The sequence below is a fragment of the Myotis lucifugus genome, unplaced genomic scaffold (genome assembly GCF_000147115.1).
Source record: "Myotis lucifugus unplaced genomic scaffold, Myoluc2.0 scaffold_105, whole genome shotgun sequence".
Lineage (NCBI taxonomy): Eukaryota > Metazoa > Chordata > Mammalia > Chiroptera > Vespertilionidae > Myotis > Myotis lucifugus.
Window position 1 is genome coordinate 1,057,614 of NW_005871153.1, and position 19,653 is coordinate 1,077,266.

Consider the following 19,653-nt stretch of genomic DNA (forward strand, 5'->3'; position numbering starts at 1 on the left):
CGCCACCCACCCCCGGTTCCCCATCCCAGTCCAGGGCCCGGAGAGGAGGCTATGGTCGCCAGACCAGGCGCTGACGCCGGAACCCCACTACCACGGGTTCCCCACCTCCCCACCACCTCCTTCCCTCGACGCCGCGCTGCCACCATGGGGGAGAGACAAGACATGGGAGGTTGGCTGCCGGCCCCCCTGGGAAAGGGGCCGTGACCACCACCACCCACCCCCAGTTCCCTGTCCAGCCCTGGGGCCCGGCCCCGATCTGGTGATCAGGGCCTGCTGGCTCAGGGGAGGAACCACGGGAGGTTGGTCACCCGGGTGGGAAGGACCGCAGGAGGTTGGCTGACCAGGGGAAGTTGGCTGTGGGAGTGCACTGACCACCAGGGGGCAGCTCCTGCGTTGAGCGTCTGCCCCCTGGTGGTCAGTGTGCATCATAGCTACCAGTCGTTCCTGTCGTTCTGGTTGTTCCGTCACTTAGGCTTTTGTATATATAGATAGATAATTTATATATTTACATATACATAAAATATTTCCTTGAACTCCTCATGCACCAGTGAATGAGATATTATACCTTCATATCTTTCTCACTGGGGTACAGATTAGTGAAATTGCATTGTAATTTATTCAAAATGCCGTCATAGAGTCAGAATGTTTTGGTTCTAGCTGTGAATCCCCGTACTATTGGGCAGTTCACTTAACCCCTTTGAACCCCCGTTTCTTTAATATGATCTTTACCCTCTTTATACTAGAACAGTAGTTCTGAGGATCAAATGACCTGTGTGTGAAAGTGTTATACTGACCATTAAGCCTTATACAAATATTAGGCATTGTAGTTACTAGCTATCTACTGTGATCTAGAAAGAGTTTAGTTCTAAAAGAATCCTGTCTTGCTAAAGAGAATTGTTATTAATCCTGTAGTTCTTCAGGTATTTGATACAAATTAGATGCTGTGATACTATTAGTCCTTAGATGCAACTTTGTAACTACTTTTATGTGACATAAAAGCAACACACACTTTTCTTTAAATCATTTTATGAAGGTCACAGATGTTTCACTCATTTCCAGAGGGAAATGCTTCCAACTCCTTCAGCAATTGGCACTATTGTGATAACGCTTTCCTTTATACAGTGGCACACATACTTTTCAGTGGTGACCTATGCTTTTTTGCTGAGGTGATTTTTAAGCTGATATATTTCTTTATGATGATGGCAGTGAAACAAACCTAAAGAAAGATTAAGCTGCTGGTAAGAAAAGTCCTGCATCTATAACCCCAGCAGTGGAATTCTCTACAACAAGCCTGAGCTTGTGAAAGCAATGACCATCATATTTGTATTCTTAGCACTTAGAACATTGCCTAGCATTCATTAAATATGTGATGAACTAAACTCAGATGAAGCAGATTTAGTGACTTGTTATAACAGGAAATGTTCTTTCCTAAGGGTGCATTCTTCACAGATTGATAACTTTTATTGAATGCTTTGTGGCAACCAGGCTTTGTGTCAGGCTCTAACTTATATTGTCTTAGTCTTTATAGCAGCTCTCTGAGGTAGATGTTGTTGTTAACCTTTTTCTGTTTGAAACTTATGAGAAAACAGAAGTTGAGAAAAGTTAAAGTCATATAGCTGGTAAATTATGGTGCCAAGCTGTTGGGCCAGATCTGTTAAACTATGTTTGAAACTCTTCACTGCATTATACTGATTTCATAGTTCATCTTCCTGCTACAGAGGTCACTTATGCGTTTGAATCTAGGTAGTTTATTAGGGAGACTGGACTTTCTGACAGGGCATAGCTGAAGCCTGGCAGAACTCTGTCTGGCCCACTGAAGGCCAAAATTAAGTATAGGATAACTATCTGTCCTGCTTTGTGTGTGACTAAGGGGATTTCTGGGATATAAAACTTTTAGGGCTAAAACCAGGAAAATACTGACCAAACCTGGAAAATTGATAAACTGGTATGTCTCCCTTTAATTTTATCAGTTTAATCTCTGAGCCAGAGCGAACATGTATAGAAGCTAGGGGTAACTGAATAAAACAATAAAATAACTTAATGCAAATATTAATTTTCTTTACTTTTTGGTTTTTTAATATTTTTGTATTGATTTCAGAGAGGGAGAAAGAGCTAGAAACATCAGTGATGAGAGAGAATCACTGATCATCTCCCTCCTGCACGCCCTCCACTGGGGATGGAGCCTGCGACCCAGGCATGTGCCCTGACCGGGAATCGAACCGTGATCTCCTGGTCCATGGGTGGATATTCAACCATGAGCCACACCATCTGGGCTCCTTTTTGTTTTTTTAATCATCACCAGAGGATATGGTTATTGAGAGAGAGAGAGAGAGAGAGAGAGAGAGAGAGGGAAACATCGATGTGAGAGAGAAACATAGATCAGTTGCCTCCCTTACATACCTTGACCGGGTACTGAACCTGCAACCTTTTGGTGTATGGGATGAGCCACCTGGCCAGGACTCTCTTAATTTTATATTGACCACTGAAAAATATCACAGTAAAATTAGGCTTATTTTGATTGGCCACTTGATAGAAAATACATTACAGTATATAAAAGGTATCCTGTAGAGCTCTGAATATCATTAGTTGAAAAACTTGCATAATATTAAAAAGTATTTTTCAGTAAATCTTCAAATATACATATTTCTTTTGGCAGCTTCAGAAAAGAATACTTTAAATATTATGTTGGTTTTTACAACATAATATTTAATTATGTTGTAATTTTTAAATATCCATTTTAAATGTGTAGTTCAGTGAGTTTTAGTAAATGGATACAATCATGATATATCACTAGAGGCCTGGTGCACAAATTTGTGCTCAGGTAGGGGCTGGCTAGGGGGAGGACCGTGGGCCATTGGCTGGCCAGTCCTGCCCGCTGGTCAAACTCCCAGTTGAACTCCCGGTCCAATTCCTGGTCAAGGGGACAATTTGCATATTATCCTTTTATTATATAGGATTAGAAAGCTTTTTAAATTAGGCACCTTGGCTTGACTTTGCTGTGATAAAACACACATAGCACCTGTTTTTAAGATCTGGACTCTAAAACAAGCATAAGAAAAAAGGGGGAAAAGCACAAGAACAGATGTGTCATGTAGATGATATACATAACACATTCTACTTAAATAGTTGGGATATATAGATGAAGGACAAATGATGTTCATTGTATTATCCTCCCAACTCAGATAAGTATGAGTATTTTCAAAATAAAAATTTAGGAGAAATTAACTGCTTTTCTTGTAGAAAAGTAATTTTAGAATTATACTGAAAGAATTTTTGACTAAAGGAGCTTTGTGGAAGAAGGTAGGAAAATGAGGAAGGTACCTATATTTTTTGGATCTTTATTTTATTTTATTTTTTTAAACATATTTTATTGATTTTTTACAGAGAGGAAGGGAGAGGGATAGAGAGTCAGAAACATCGATGAGCCCTAACTGGTTTGGCTCAATGGATGGAGCGTCGGCCTGGGGACTCAAGGGTCCCAGGTTCGATTCCGGTCAAGGGCATGTACCTTGGTTGCAGGCACATACCCAATAATAGGGAGTGTGCAGGAGGCAGCTGATCGATGTTTCTCTTATCGATGTTTCTAGCTCTCTATCCCTCTCCCTTCCTCTCTGTAAGAAATCAATTAAAAAATATATATTAAGAAGGAAAAAAAAGAAACATCGATGAGAGAGAAACATCGATTAGCTGCCTCCTGCACATCTCCTACTGGGGATGTGCCCGCAACCAAGGTACATGCCCCTGACAGGAATTGAACCTGGGACCCTTCAGTCCGAAGGCCGACACTCTATCCACTGAGCCAAACCGGTTAGGGCTATTTTTTGGATCTTTAGAATCAGTATATTTAGTACATTGGACAGATAGGACTATATGTTACCACATGCCCTATCTTATAAATATCTTATAAAGTAAGATCTTTATCAATAAAATAATTGACAAGTTATAAAAACTTTTACGTTCACTAATGGCCGATGGCAACTAGGGGCTTTGCTGCTTTTGTTTTTACTTGACAGAAAGATTTCATTTTACTATATGAAAGCAATATGATTAAATTTGGTAACTTTATTTTACAAATATTAAGTGACTTATTTGAGCTGATAGTTGGTAAGTAGTAAACTTGGTACCTTATCTGTGAAATCAAAGTTCATTGCTCTTTCCCTGCACCTGGAATTCTAATTTGTTGTGACAACATGATATAACTTTTTAAAAGTTATATACATGAACAATGTAAGAGTACATGGAATAGAAAATTCAATACCAGAACACAATTTTAAATTTGTACCATTGAAAGTTATTTTACAACCTAGTTAGAGTTATTAAATAAAATTCTAATAGACGATTAAAAAGTAGACTATTGCGCCTGGTTTGTGTGGCTCAGTAGCTGAGCGTCGACCTATGAACCAGGAGGTCATAGTTTGATTCCCGGTCGGGGCACATGCCCGGGTTGTGGGCTCGATCCCATTGTGGGGTGTGCAGGAGGCAGCTGATCAGTGATTCTGTCTTATCATTGATGTTTCTATCTCTCTCTCTCCCTCTCCCTTCCTCTGTGAAATCAATAAAAAAATATATATTTTTAAATAGACTCTTGTTTTAGGTTTTAATTCAGCTAACTTTTAAAAGTATGTTTAAAAACAAGTATAAACTAAACTTATAAGACTTTTAGAAGAAAATAGAGGATATCTTTGTGACTTGGAACAGGCAATGACTTCTGAGGACACAGAAAGCAATAACCATAAATAAATGAAATTAGAAGCATTTATTGTGAAGAGAAAATATTAAGAAAATTAACAGGTAACCCTAGCTGGTTTGGCTCAGTGGATAGAGCATCAACCTGTAGACTTAAAGGTCCCAGGTTTGATTCCAGTCAAGGGCACATGCCCGGTTGCTGGCTTGATCCCCAGTAGGGGGCGTGCAGGAGGCAAGCCAATCAATGATTCTTATCATTGATGTTTCTATCTCTCCTCTCCCTTCCTCTCTGAAATCAATAAATATATATATTAAAAAATCAATGAGTGCATTGGAACAATAAATTGATGTCTCTTTCTCCCTCTGTCTCTCTAAATACAATAAATAAAAAATGTAAAAAGAAAATTAACAGTTAAAGCACAGATTGGGAGACAATATCTGCAAAATATAGATATGACAAGGACTTGTATCCAGTCTATCTAAAGAATGCCTGCAACTTAATGTTAAAAAGACAAACAACCCAATTAAATAATGGACAAAAGACTTGAATAGACACTTCACTAAGAAAGATATATAAATGACCAATAAGCACACACAAAAAATATTCAACATCATTAATCATCATGGAAATGCAAATTAAGTCACAATGATATTCCACTGCCCACCCACTAGAATGTCTCAAATTGAGACTGACAACATAAAATGTTAGTGCACATGTGGAGCAACCAATGCTGGTTTGGCAGATTTTTAAAAGCAGCTCTACTGAGATACAATTTTTAAATATCCATTTTAAATGTGTAGTTCAGTGAGTTTTAGTAAATGGATACAATCATGAAACTACCAACACAATCAAGAAATATAATATCTCCATCTCTGTCATGCCCATTCATATAGTCAGTCCTTGTCCCCTACTCTCAGCCCCAGGCAACCAATAAAATTTCTGTCAGTATAGTTTGGCCTTTTCTAGAATTTCATATAAATGAACTAAAAACATTATGTAACATTTTATGTCTGGCTTCTTTTTCTTAGCAAAATATTTTTAAGATCATTGATAATAGTTTTACAACTAGAGAATTAAAGAAGAAAGCACAGTGAGACTGGTAGGAAGGGCAGAGGCACAGAACGGGCCAGTCTAACATCCACATGTGGTGTTTCTTTAATCAGAAGGGATATCTAGCCTGCGGAGGTCTACCTGATGAGCAAGGAGTCCCAGCTCCAAACCAGATCCCTCAGCCCAGGGTTCCAGTGCTGGGAAGAGAAGCCCCCATAACTTTGGGCTATAAAAATCAGCAGGGATGGTGGCTGAGTGACACGGAGGCTGCTGGAGTCCCAGGCAATTCCTCTTAAAGAGCTGGTGCACAGACTTACTCAGACTCATTCTCTCTGAGCTCTAGTGCTGGGGCAGCGGCTTAGGGGGATCCAGGGACATATGGGGAGGAACTGGATTGTATGGCATTGGGGCAAGAACTCAGGGGGGCTTTCTCCCAGACGGGTGCTTGCAGGGGTCATTGTTCCTATACTGAGACTTCTCCCAGAACAGAGCTGATTGGCAGGGGCTATATCTGAATTTCCATCAACCTGGCCCACACTGTTTGCCCCACACTGTTTGCCCCACCCTGGTGATTCCCTGAGACCCCATCTCACCCAATTTGCAGCCCCAAGCTGTTTGCAGTAACTTTTCTATTTGAATGGCCTATTCTGGCTCAGACTTCAGACCATACTAAAATCTGTCGAACAAGGAGCTGCTGGTGTCAGCATGCCCCATGCCTCTCTGTAAAAGGGCCCAGGCCTGGCACTAGCAGCAGCTTGTCTTGCTTCACAGCTGGGCTTCACCTGGGCACTTTTCAAGCCCAACACAAGTAGCAGCCATCTGCAGATAGCTCTGTAGCTCCTGCCAGGTGGCCCCAGGCAGGACACAGGCAGTGGCTGACTTTGCACCTCCCAGGAGGCCGCAGAACCAGTGCACCCTGTGGATAGCTTCAGACAGTGCCAGATTACAACTCTACACATCCACGAGCAACACACTCAATTGGCAGACTCAGTGAGCACCCACTGAAGCAAGTCCTGCTCCATAGGGGTGTCTCTTGCACAGCAGCTCTTTGCAGCTAGTCCTTACAGCCTGTTGGTGTGGGGGTTAATTCCTCTGAGCGATGCCAACAGCAATCAAGGCTCAACTACAATAGGACAGTGCACACAGCCCACATACAGGTACACCCAGAGTACCCAACTCAGGTACCTGGGGAAGCTGAGCCCCTGGGCCCTACAAAACATCTACTATACAAGGCCACTCTACCAATTCCAGGAGACGTAGCAGCTCTACCTAAAACATAGAAACAAACACGGGGAAGCAGCCAAAATGTGGAGACAAACATGTCACAAATGAAAGAACAGGAGAAATCGCCAGAAAAAGAACTAAATGAAATGGAAACAAGCAAATTACTAGATACAGAGTTCAAAACAATGTTTATAAGGATGCCTAAGGATCTTAATGAGAGCTTCAAGGGATTTAGTGAGACTTTTCTTAGTGAGAACATCAAAGACATGGAAAAGGACCAGTCAGAAATTAAGCGTACACTAACTGAAATAAAGGATAACTTACAGGGAATCAACAGTAGAGTACAGGATGCCAAGAATCCAGCCAGTGATTTAGAATATGAGGAAGCAAAAAGCACCCAATCAGAAGAGCAAAAAGAAAAAAGAATCTTAAAAATATGAAGATAGTTAAGGAGCCCCTGGACAACCTCAAGCATACCAACATTCACATCATAGGGGTGCCAGAAGGAGCAGAGAGAGCAAGAAACCATAGGCAGCAAAGTCTCAGACATCTCTCATAGCAAAATGTTTACAGATACATCTAGGGCAACAAAAGAGAAAATAAACAAATGGGACTACATCAAAATAAAAAGTTTCTCTACAGCAAAAGAAACCAACAAAATGAAAAGAACCCACTGCATGGGAGAATGTATTTGCCAGTGATATATCCAATACGGGATTAATTTCCAAAATATATAAGGAACTCATACAACTTAACAAACGGAAGACAAACAATCCAATTAAAAAATGGGTGAAGGACCTAAGCAGACACTTCTCCAAAGTAGACATACAGAAAGAAGGCCAAGCGACATAGGAAAAAATGCTCAAAGTCACTAATCATTGCAGAGAGGCAAATTAAAATAACAATGAAGTATCACCTCACATTGTCAGAATGGCTATCATCAACAAATGACAAATGTTGGCAAGGATGTGGAGAAAAGTGAACCCTCCTGCACTGCTGGTGGGAATGAAGACTGGTGCAGCCACTGTGGAAAACAGTATGGAGTTTCCTCAAAAAATTAAAAATGGAACTCCCATTTGACCAAGTGATCCCACTTCTAGGAATACCAGTATATCCTAAGAAACCTGAAACACCAGTCGGAAAGAATATATGCACCCCTATGTTCATAGCAGCACAGTTTACAATAACTAAGATCTGGAACCTGTCCAAATGCCCATCAGCAGATGAGTGGATAAAAAATGCTGTGGTACATTTACACAATGTAATACTACATGGTGGTTAAAAAAAAAAAAAAAGGAAATCTTATTTGCAACAGCATGGATGGACCTGGAGAGTATTATGCCTAGTGAAATAAGCCAGTCAGAGAAAGATAAGTATCACATGATCTCACTCATATGGAATCTAACGAACAAAATAAACTGAGGAGCATATTGGATCCAGAGACATAGAAGCATGGAACAGACTGACAAGTTTCAGAGGGGAGACGGGTAAGGAAGGGTGAGGGTTGGAGAGAGAGATTAACTGGGAAACTTACTGGTATATGCATATGTGCATAGCCCATGGACACAGCCAATAGTGTGGTGAAAGCCTGGGAGGGGAGGGTATGGGGAGGAGGGGGTCAATGGGACCAAAAAGAACCACAAAGGGGACATTTGTAATATTTTCAACAGTAAAAATTAAAATTAAAAAAGTACACATTTCCCATTCAAAAGGTAAAAGAAGAGCTTCACAGACAAGAACAAGCTAAAGGAGTTCATCAAGACCAAACCAGCATTACATGAAATGTTGAAGGGTTGTCTTCTTTTTTTATTTAATCTTTGTTGAAAGTATTACATATATCCCCTCTTTTCCCCAATTGACCCCTTCCAGCCTGCCCCACCCCCCCACCCCAGGCCTTCACCACCTTGAAGGGTATTCTTTAAGAAGAAGAAGAAGGGGGGGGGGATCAAAATATGAACAATAAAATGGCAATAAATACATATCTATCACCAATTGAATCTAAAAATCAAAATAAACAAGCAAGGAATCTAATGAACAAAATAAACTGATGAGTAAAATAGAACCAGCGGCATGGAAACATGGTACAGATTGATGAATCTCAGAGGGAAGGGGGGTGGTGGAGGGGTGGCAGGAAGAGATTAACCAAAGAATTTATATACATACTAGAGTCCCAGTGCACAGATTTGCACACCAGTGGGGTCCCTCAGTGTGGCCTGCGGGGATCAGGCTGAAACTGGCAGTCCAGTGCCACCTGCCATTTCTGCCTGCTGCTCCCACTCATCCCGGCCCCACTGCACCTGTTGCAGGCTCACACCCAGTTAGTTCCGATCGGGAGAGGCTCACACTGCCACAGTGGTGCTCGCCAGTCATGAACCCTGCCCCTGGTGCCCGTTGGTCAGCTGAACAGCACTCCCTCTGTGGGAGCGCACTGATCACCGGGGGCAGCTCATGTGATGAGTGTCTGCCCCCTGGTGGTCAGCGCGCGTCATAGCAACCGGTCAACCGGTTGTTCGGTCACTTAGGCTTTTATATATATAGATTGTAGCCCGGTGCACGAAATTCGTGCACATTAAAAGGGAATTAATTGCCCTAACCGGTTTGGCTCAGTGGATAGAGCATCGGCCTGCGGACTCAAGGGTCCCAGGTTTGATTCCGGTCAAGGGCATGTACCTTGGTTGCGGGCACATCCCCAATGGGGAGTGTGCAGGAGGCAGCTGATCGATGTTTCTCTCTCATTAATGTTTCTAACTCTCTATCACTCTCCCTTCCTCTCTGTAAAAAATCAATAAAATATATTTTTTTAAAAAGGGAATTAATTAGCAGAGATATTTTAATATTGCTATTTGCCCTTTCTCCATAATAGAAGTGTGAGAGATGAAAGGAAATCAGTAAAATGTATATGAAAATAATATATAAATTTATTAATAAATAAACAGTAACAAAAGGATATAACAACAACAGAGGCATGATATAAAAACGACAAAAATATGATATGAAAACAACAAAAACATGATATGAAAGCAACAAAAATCTCCCTGACCTGTTTGGCTCAGTGGATAGAGCGTCAGCCTGCAGACTGAAGGGTCCCGGGTTCGATTCCGGTCAAGGGCATGTATCTTGGTTGTGGGCACATCCCCGGTGGGGTGTGTGCAGGAGGTGGCTGATCGATGTTCCTCTCTCATCGATGTTTCTAACTCTCTATCCTTCTCCCTTCCTCTCTGTAAAAAATCAATAAAATATATTTTTTTAAAAAGAAAACAACAAAAACATGATATAAAAACTGATGCAAACAATGACTGATAAAGTGATTAAACTTATTCTAATATCTCCCTGTACACCACATTAAGAGTGAAAACACTTTCAGAGTGCTTGACTAATTTCCCTTGTGGTGAAGTACTTAGAACTTTAACTGTAACATCACATGCTCTTCAAACAGGCAAGAAAGCAACATATAACTGACCATGTGCAAAAACGGGTTCAGGTAGGAATATGCCTACTTTGTCTAGAGTTTGTCCTTGTGATTTATTAATAGTCATCACAAATGCTGGCATCATGGGAAACCATCGTCGAATCAATTTAAATGGGAGGCCAGTGTCAGATGGGGACAAATTAATTCTTGGAATCAGAACAGCCTCTCCGTCTGCAGATCCTGTTAATACTTCAGCTTTGATAATGTTAGGTCGTAATCTTTTGATAATAAATCTGGTACCATTACAAAGACCCCATTTACTATTGAGATTTTTCAATAGCATGATGATGGCACCCACTTTCAATTTTAATTTATGACACGGCATTCCCGAAGGAGTAATACTATTAAGAAATTTGATGGGAAAATTTTCCTTTTCAGCATCATCTGTGGAATCAATGGAATCATCACTCAAATATGTGTGAAAATCTCCATTGAGTATATCCAAATTTTCTTCATTTAATTTTTGAACATGCTCATTTTTTGGACAAAGAATTGCACATTTAGATATATTTTTAATATTATCTATAGCAGTGGTTCTCAACCTTGGCTGCACATTAGAATCACCTGGGAATCTTTTAAAAATCCTGATTCCTGGGCCTCACCCTCCGGAAATTGTTTCTTTGTTATGGGGTGGGGCCACAACATTAGTAACAAAGAAAAGAATTAAAACTTTATTGTGGGGAGCCGCTACAGTGTTTTGGACAGGTTCAAGCCTTGGACTGATAAGAGGGCACAGTCCTCTCATTGCCACCTGCAAGTTCCAGCTTGGAGAGCAGGGCCCTCCCAGCACAATTATAGCCAACAGCTGTAGTTGTAAGTTTGAACCTATGGTCCGAACACGTGGCCACACGTGCCTGAGTGATGTAGGCTTGATAGAGTTCAAGTGCATGTACTTGAGTAGGATAGAAACCCAGGAGAATGTTGTAAACATCTTGGTCATGCCCTTACTTTGCCTTGTAGCATCTGCTATAAAATAAAGGCATGGCTGTGGGCGTGGTCGCTGTCTCTCAGAGAAGCAGTGTCCCACCGAGACCCAGCTTTCATTCTCTTGTCTGTCTTTTCTAAGCCTTTCAGCCGCCCCCACTCAGGTTCACCCTTGGCTGTGCTGGCAGGGTACACTTTATAAAGAGATGCCTCCACGCTTCCAGGGCGGGTTCCTGCCTCAAACCCGCCCTTACAGGAAACAGCTCCAGGAAACAGCTTGGGGGAGGGTGCAGCCGTTGCCAAGAAAACCCCTGCAGGACTGACTTCCTTCTGCTTGGTCGCAGTTCTGGTGGTCGTGATGAACACCACCCAGGGTTTTTATATAAGTAGATATAAGTAGATATGCATTACCTGTGGACACAGACAATAGGGTAGTGAAGGCCTGGGGCGAGGCGGGAACCAGGTGGAGGGGGGGCAATGGATGGAAAAAGAGGACATCTATAATACTCTCAACAGTAAAGATTTTTTTAAAAGATCATTGATGTTACATTTTAAAATGGGCAGAAGAGCCCAGCTGGTGTTGCTAAGTGGTTGATCATGGACCCATGAACCAAGAGGTCCCTGGTTCAGTTCCCAGTCAGGGCCACATGCTTGGGTTGCAGGTTCGATCCCCAGTGGGGGGCGTGCAGGAGGCAGCTGATGGATATGTCTCTCTTGTTGATGTTCCTCTCTATATATCCCTCTCCCTTCCTCTCTAAAATCAGTAAAAATGCGTTTAAAAATAATAAAATGGTCAAAAGATTTAAACATTTCACAAAAGAAGATAAATAATGATCAATAACCACACAAGAAGATATTCAGTATCACTAGTCATGAGAAAAATACAAATTAAAACCACAATGAGATAATACTTTACCTCCATCAGAACACCTGAAATTAAAGACTGACAATACAAATGTTTGCAACTTGAACTCAAATAAGTTGTTGGTGAGACTGAAAAATGATATAGTTCCTTTTGAAAATGGATTGGCAGGGTGTTGTTGTTTTTTTAAATTAAACCTACACTTATATTATTCATTCATTCACTCCAGGATATTAAAAACATCAAGATGTTCACTGTCATGATGCTGAATTTTTAAAAAGTACATATAATTTCATTTTTATGAGTTCTACAATAAGATAAACTAATTGTATTATTTTTCTACTGCTGCCATAAAAAACAACCAAAATTTCAGAGGCTTAAACAAGACAAATTTATTATCATACAGTTCTGTAGGTCAGAAGTCTAAATATTGGTCTCCTCGGGATACTGGCAAAGCTGCATTTTCTTCTGTAGGCTCTCAGTAGGATGCATGTCCTTGCCTTTTTGTATGTTTAGACGCTGTCTGCATTCCTGGCTCTTGGTCTCCTTTCTCCATCTTCAAGCCAGCTTTACACCACAATGACCTCCTCTTCTGCCTCCCTCTTCAACTTTTAAGGAGTCTTGTGATTCCAGTGAAAACTCATTCAGATAATTCAAGATAATCTTCCTATTTTAAGGTCAACCGATTAGCAACCATATTTCTATCTGTAACTGTAATTCCCTTTGCCATGTAAAGTACAGGTTCTAAGGATAAAGTCTAGGGCACCTTTGCAGACCATTAATGTAAGGTGAAAAAAATCAAAATGGTGATTGCAGACAGTGGTGGGGTGAGAAAAATTGGGAAGGGATGGATGTGTGGCAATTTTCTGGCAAAATAGAAATATCCTATATTATGATAGAGGTATATGTTATAAAGATGTATTTATTTGTCAAAAGTGCACAGCAAAGGTGAGTGTATTTCAATGTATGTAAGAGTACTATTAAAAGTAAAAATAAATGACAGGGCCATTGGGAATGGATGGAGGAATAGATGAAACAAGGATGGCAGGATGTTATTTTTGAAGCTGGTAACAAGTATCTGGGAGCTCGTTATTCTGTTTACTCTGTTTTAATTTGGAATTTTTCATATTCAAAAATTAAAAGAATGTTCATTTAGTTCTAAATGGTTAAGTCCTTAAAAGCCATGAAAATGTGTATTTGTAAAATTGAATCCGAGTCATTTCAAATGTTAATTTTAAAATACCAAACTTTGCAGTAATAACTAACTTCTCTTTTTGGCAGCCACGAAGAACTATACTCAGGTCGCCCTTATGGAGCCCTTGATTCAGGTTTCAATAGTGTTGACAGTGGTGATAAGAGATGGTCGGGGAATGAAGTAAGTGTTTATTCTGTTCTGCATGTTATAATTCCTGATTAAGGAAAAATCAAATGATGAAAATGAAAAGTTTCTTAGTAGGGTTCAATTTCTCATTACATAAAATATACAGAAAAACCAAAGGAAGGGTATAAATTCCACATAGTCATACCATCCAAAAATTGTTTCTTCAGTATCTTTTTACCATGTGTGTTTTACATGTTTGTTACCTCAATGTCTTGTATAAATAATTTTATATCCTAGAAACCTAAGCAAGAACTGAGCCAGTTACAACTGATGGGTAAAGAAATGGGAACCTTAGTAAAGAATATCCACATGCTCAAGATAAACAACTTTCTTAGCCAATTATATCAGGTTTCTCTTTTGTTTAGTTATTAGTACTATATTTTCTTTTTTCATGAATTACTAAAGTATAATATTTTAGCTACAGTTTGGGTTAAGTGATTAAGTACCATTTATAACATCATTTCGGAGTCAAAAGCAAATTAATTTTAGGTGTGCACCGATTTGTAAAATTACTTCTTGAGTGGGTATGTACATAATTTTGGTTCTACCCATATCCTATATAATAAAAGCCTAATATGCTAAGTGTCCAGTCGTCCGTTCAACCAATCAAAGCATAATATACTAATGATATGCCAAGGCCACTCAACCGCTTGCTATGATGTGCACTGACTACCAGGGGGCAGACGCTTCAACTGGTAGGTTAGCTTGCTGCTGGGGTCCGGATGATCGGGACTGAGTGAAACGAGCCGGACACGCCCTGGAGCCTTCCCGCAGCCCCTCCCCAGCTGGCCAACCTCCCGCATATCTCCTCGGCCCCAATCATGCACTGGTGGGGTCCCTCAGCCTGGCCTGGGCCCTCTCGCAATCCGGCACCCTTCAGGGGATGTCGGAGAGCCGGTTTCGGCCCTTTCCCGCTCAACACAGGAGCTTCCCCCTAGTGGTCAGTGCACTGCCACACAGGGAGTGCTGCTCAGCCAGAAGCCGGGCTCACGGCTGGCAAGTGCAGCGGCAGTGGCAGGGACCTCTCCCGCCTCAGCGGCAGTCGGACATCCCCCACGGGCTCCCAGATTGCGATAGGGCACAGGCCGGGCTCAGGGACACCCCCCCACTCCCCCCAAATGTGTGAATTTCATGCACCGGGCCTCTACTAGATACATATATGTAAATACTTTAAGTTCATGTACATATGTATACAGGGTGGGGCAAAAGTAGGTTTACAGTTGTGAGTACACCAAATACAGAGTATATACTTCTACTAGAGGCCCAGTGCACGGATTTGTGTACCGGTGGGGTCCCTTGGCCTGGCCTGTGCCCTCTCGCAATCCGGGACCCCTTGGGGGATATCAGACTGCCAATTTCGGCCCAATCCCCGCAGGCCAGGCCAAGGGACCCCACTGGTGCACAAACCTGTGCACCGAGCCTCTAATATGTATATAAGATCTTTGGTTAATCTCTCCATCCCCCCTTCCCTCTGAGATTCATCAGTCTTTTCCACGTTTCCATGCCTCTGCGTTGAGCATCTGCCCCCTGGTTGTCAGTGTGCATCATAGCTACCAGTCAAACTGTTGAACAGTTGCTTAGGCTTTTATATAGAGAGATTATTTATTAATTATTATGTTATTTTCCATATGATCAACTATAAACCTACTTTTGCCCCACCCTATATTTATAGTCATACATACCCTTCTATATCACTCGAGGATATGTTTTTTATAGATCTGAGAGACAGGTCTATAAAAAGATCTGAGAGAGAACCCAGGGATGGGACCCTCAACCTCAGTATATGCCCTGACCAGGAATCTAACCCACAACATTTTGGTATATGGGATAATGCTCCAATCAGCTGAGCCACCCAGCCAGGGGCATTTTAATCATTCCTAAGTGTACATTTTAGTGGCATCAAGTACATTCACATTGTTGAGAAACTTTCACCACTATGCATATCTAGAACTTTTTGGGTATTTTTCCTTAAATATACATTTTAATGAGTTTATATTATATCCATGCTTTTAAATACTTGGTAATCTAAAATGTAGAATGATGTTTTTTAATGTTTCTGCTATTTTTTTAAGCCTACAGATGAATTTTCAGATCTGCCTCTTCGAGTAGCAGAAATTACTAAAGAACAAAGACTACGAAGAGAAAACCAGTACCAAGAGAATCGCAGCAGTGTAGTAGTAGCAAATGGAGGTAAATATAATTCCTGGTGACATTTGAAGTTTTTATAATTACTCTAAAAAATGGTCTTTTTCACACCTACTCTAATTCCTGGTGACATTTGAAGTTTTTATAATTACTCTAAAAAATGGTCTTTTTCACACCTACTCCTTTGGTTTGTGTATTTGAGATTAAATTTCAATTTCTCTGTATTTTCAGGCTTTCAGTTAAAATACAGTGCTTCTCTCTTACCTTTATTTTGGAAGGAAACTTTATTAACGACAATTTATCTGGATTAGATTTTTGTTAATTTTCTGTGCATCATGTTACAACTTTTCCATGTGTTTATCTGGATTAGATTTTTGTTAATCTTAATTTAACCAGAATCTTCTTTTGAAGTACTTGTCTTCTTTCAAAGATCCTTTTTGTGGTCATTACTTTACCTCTTTTAGAAATTCAGTGCTATTCTTCATTACCTTTTCCTTCATCTGGAATTGTGCTCTTCAAGGGCATCTGAATCTGAGTCATCCATATTCTGATATTTTAATATTTGTGATTTAAAATTGTTTTTATAGCTCATTAACAGACAGAACTCTTTTTGTTTGTACTTCTGCGGCAGACTTGATTTTCGTATTCTACTCAATATTGCTTTAATTTGAATTTTTAAATTTTGAGGGTTAGCCATAAGGGAGAAATGACTTTGATTTTCCAGAAATCTATTGTATTATCTGAGAAGATGCTTAATCTCTGACTCATTATTTCAATTAAGTGGTTTGCTATCTTTTTTTCCTACCATCTTATATTCTTTTTTTTCTCCTGTTATTTAGCATTTCATTCATATTTTAGTAGTTTTCTTTTTAATACTGCTTGTATATATAATAATCTTTCTCATTGATTCATTTCAGCCTTAAAATAATGTCTATATCTGTGCTGTCCAGTATAGTAGGCACTAGCCACATGTGGTTATTGAGCATTTGAAATGTGGCTTTTCTGAATGGAGATGTACTATAAGTGTAAACAGATTTTTGAAGACTTTGCATGAAAAAAGGAATGTAAAATAATAATATTTTATATTAATTACATGTGGTAATAATATTTTAGATCTATTGGACAAAATAAAATATATTATTAAAATTAGTCAACTTTTCTTTTGACATTTAGAAATGTGGCTACTAGTTAATTTAAAATTACATATGTGGTTTACTTTTGTGGCTTACATTCTATTTCTCTTGGACAGTGTTGGTCAAAATAGTATGAAAAATGATATTGCATTCTTGGGAAGTAGTCATAAAATGAATTATTTATTTAGTCACACAAGTTGTAGCACATTGGGAAAAAATGCATTTATGTACCTGGTTTCTAATGTGGGTGTAGACCTTTTCATCCTTTTACCTATTAATATAACTAGTAACTCAAAATTTATTTTTGTATTAACTTCAGTTATGGAAATATTTAGAAATAATTGAATTAGAAAACTAAATTGAGAAGTAGACTTCTTCAAATTCACTATTCCCAGAAACTGCAACTTTTAGTCAGCCTACAGAATATCATACAGTAATAGCTGGGGTTTAATGCATCTCTAGAGAAACCATCTTCGTAGCAATTATTTTTTTTTTCTAGCGTGCCATTTTAACTGGATTTTTAAATGGCTAGTTTCTAAGCTTAACAATAATGGGGTACTCCGAAACTTATTAGAAGAAATAATGATGTGATTTTATACTTTATTTATATACTTCTCCTCACCCCAAAACATTTTGAGAATAAAAAATTCCCCAAATGATTTTCTTCTATCCACAAACTGCTATAAAATATCTACAATGCTGACCTCTAGAAAATAATTTTTAAGTAGAAAATCTTTGTTCTGGTTATGGACAACAGTTATAGGAAGGGAAACAGTAGTCAGTATCTATTTCTTTATCTCCAAGTTCACTTTCCTCCAATCCTTTCTCTTTTCTTTTGAGTTGATTGTGTTAGGTTTTCTGCCTCCCACCTCTTCAGAGTGAGGTATGATTATGCCCAAAATCTAAAACTTGGGGAAAGAACCTAAAAGAAGACGTACCTTCCAATGTTTAAAAATTATTCTTTCTTTCTTTGTATCAAAAACTCAGACTGTCTTATTTAAAACAGTAAAGAGCTGTCCATAGAAAAAATAAATATTAGAGGTCTGTATTCTAATACTTACATTAATTACTGTATGCTTCAGTGAATTAGGACTAATGTTTTTCTGGAGCCTATTTTTGTGAGTGGCCATGGACTAATAAAGGCTTACATAATTTAAACTTCTCATTTCTTCCACTTTCAGAATAGAAAATGTTAGGGAAAAGGAAAAAATGCAATGTAATGTCTTTCATTAGCTATCTAATTTGAATGTTTTTTTCTTGATGTGTGTGTGATGTGGACAGTGGAACACGATCTGGATCAAATTGACTACATTGACAGCTGTACTGCAGAGGAAGAAGAGGATGAGGTGAGGCAACCCAAGGGCCTGGACTCAGACAGCCTCAGTTCACAGTTTATGGCATATATTGAACAACGGCGAATCTCTCATGAGGTAGTACACATATTTAAGCCTAACTATGTTGTACCCCCTAGTAAAATAATTTATGGTAGTATAAATTTCTGTCCTATCAGTGATTTGTTCTTATTATTTGTTTTATTATGTTCAGTTCCAGTTTCATTAGTGAATTTTTCAGATTCATTTTTAAAGATCAGACAATAGTCTCAAATAGGGTTTAGGTTTATTTTTCAAATAAAAAGACAGATTTCAGAATTTTTAAAAAAGAATTTAAAAAGTCCTAAGAGTATTCTATGCCTTTGAAGAAAATGCAAAGGAATGTGATGCTTTTAATTGTTGTTCTTACTGCTTTTTTATTGTTACATATTGATAATCATAGTTTGATCAGTAACTAAGAATTGTACCAAACCAATGACTTTCAGAGCAACATAGAAACTTAACCATAGAATTTGTATAATGAGCTTAATGATATTGGAGCTTCTATTCTCAGTCTCACAGAATATAAATTGTTTGCCAATAAAATTCTTGGATGTCTCTTATAGTGGAGCATTGAGTTGCTGTATAAAACAAACAAGCATTCAGTCCACTGCAAGAACTTTGCCAGTTCCCCAAAGGTCTCAAGTAGAAATAGCATTCTTGACTAAATCTTGTCAGCATAATAAAATGGCTCCACTTTAGTTTGTGCGTTGTTAATGTCTGGTGTTGGTCCCAGGTTCTGAGCAGAGGTTATTGAGAAACACTTGGGCCTTTTTGAAGAATGATGAAATAGAGAATAATCATTTCAAGTGGGACATGTTAGGAAGTGATATTATCATTCTTTTAAAAAACCCTTTGGTTTTCCTATCTGAAGGCTTTTGAACACAGTATTTTTGTTGGCATTCAGAAGGCACTCTTGTATTTAAAGTTGAATGAAGTTATATAAATCCGAGTCCTGCAGCCCAGAGATATCAGTGTGTTCCAGGTGATTAATGGAACTACTTGTGGTTCAGGCTATAAACATCCCTGCTAGAGCAACTACTTTGTAATAAAGTTAAAATCAACAGTGTACACTATAATCTTTTTTTAAAATATGTTTTTATTAATTTTAGAATGAGAGGAAGGGAGAGGGAGAGGAGGTAGAAACATCGATTAGAGAGAAACATTGATTGGCTGCCTTCTGCACTCCCCCATCTGGGGATATACCCTGACTGGGAATCAAACCAGCGACCTCCCAGCGCATGGTTCAATCCTCAGCCACCGAGCCACACAAGCTGGGCAACAATGCACACTGTAATATTAAAGGGAATCCTTTTTATTTTCTTAAGGTCTCTCTGATTATTTTATGGTTAATTAAACTGTATAAATGAGGTATCTCTACTAAAAGTGATAATGCCTATTACTCTAC

At 39.3% G+C, this 19,653-nt stretch overlaps 2 protein-coding genes across 11 annotated transcripts in view; one reads left to right on the forward strand and one right to left on the reverse strand.

Annotated features, from left to right (window-relative positions):
- Window positions 1–19,653, forward strand: part of LRCH3 (leucine rich repeats and calponin homology domain containing 3) — a 104,964-nt gene that overhangs the window by 49,558 nt on the left and 35,753 nt on the right. For 9 of the 10 annotated variants that reach the window (XM_023757322.1, XM_023757324.1, XM_023757327.1 and 6 more), the window contains exons 7-9: window positions 13,498–13,591; window positions 15,670–15,787; window positions 18,157–18,305. In XM_023757322.1, coding sequence (XP_023613090.1) covers window positions 13,498–13,591; window positions 15,670–15,787; window positions 18,157–18,305 — 361 coding nt within the window. The remainder of the gene's footprint in view (window positions 1–13,497; window positions 13,592–15,669; window positions 15,788–18,156; window positions 18,306–19,653) is intronic. The other variant, XM_023757328.1, reaches the window with a different exon arrangement.
- The window catches only part of IQCG (IQ motif containing G), an 85,192-nt gene continuing 79,051 nt past the window's right edge, over window positions 13,513–19,653 (reverse strand). Inside the window, exon 11 of the mRNA XM_023757339.1 lies at window positions 13,513–13,625. Coding sequence (XP_023613107.1) covers window positions 13,600–13,625 — 26 coding nt within the window. The 3' untranslated portion in view covers window positions 13,513–13,599. The remainder of the gene's footprint in view (window positions 13,626–19,653) is intronic.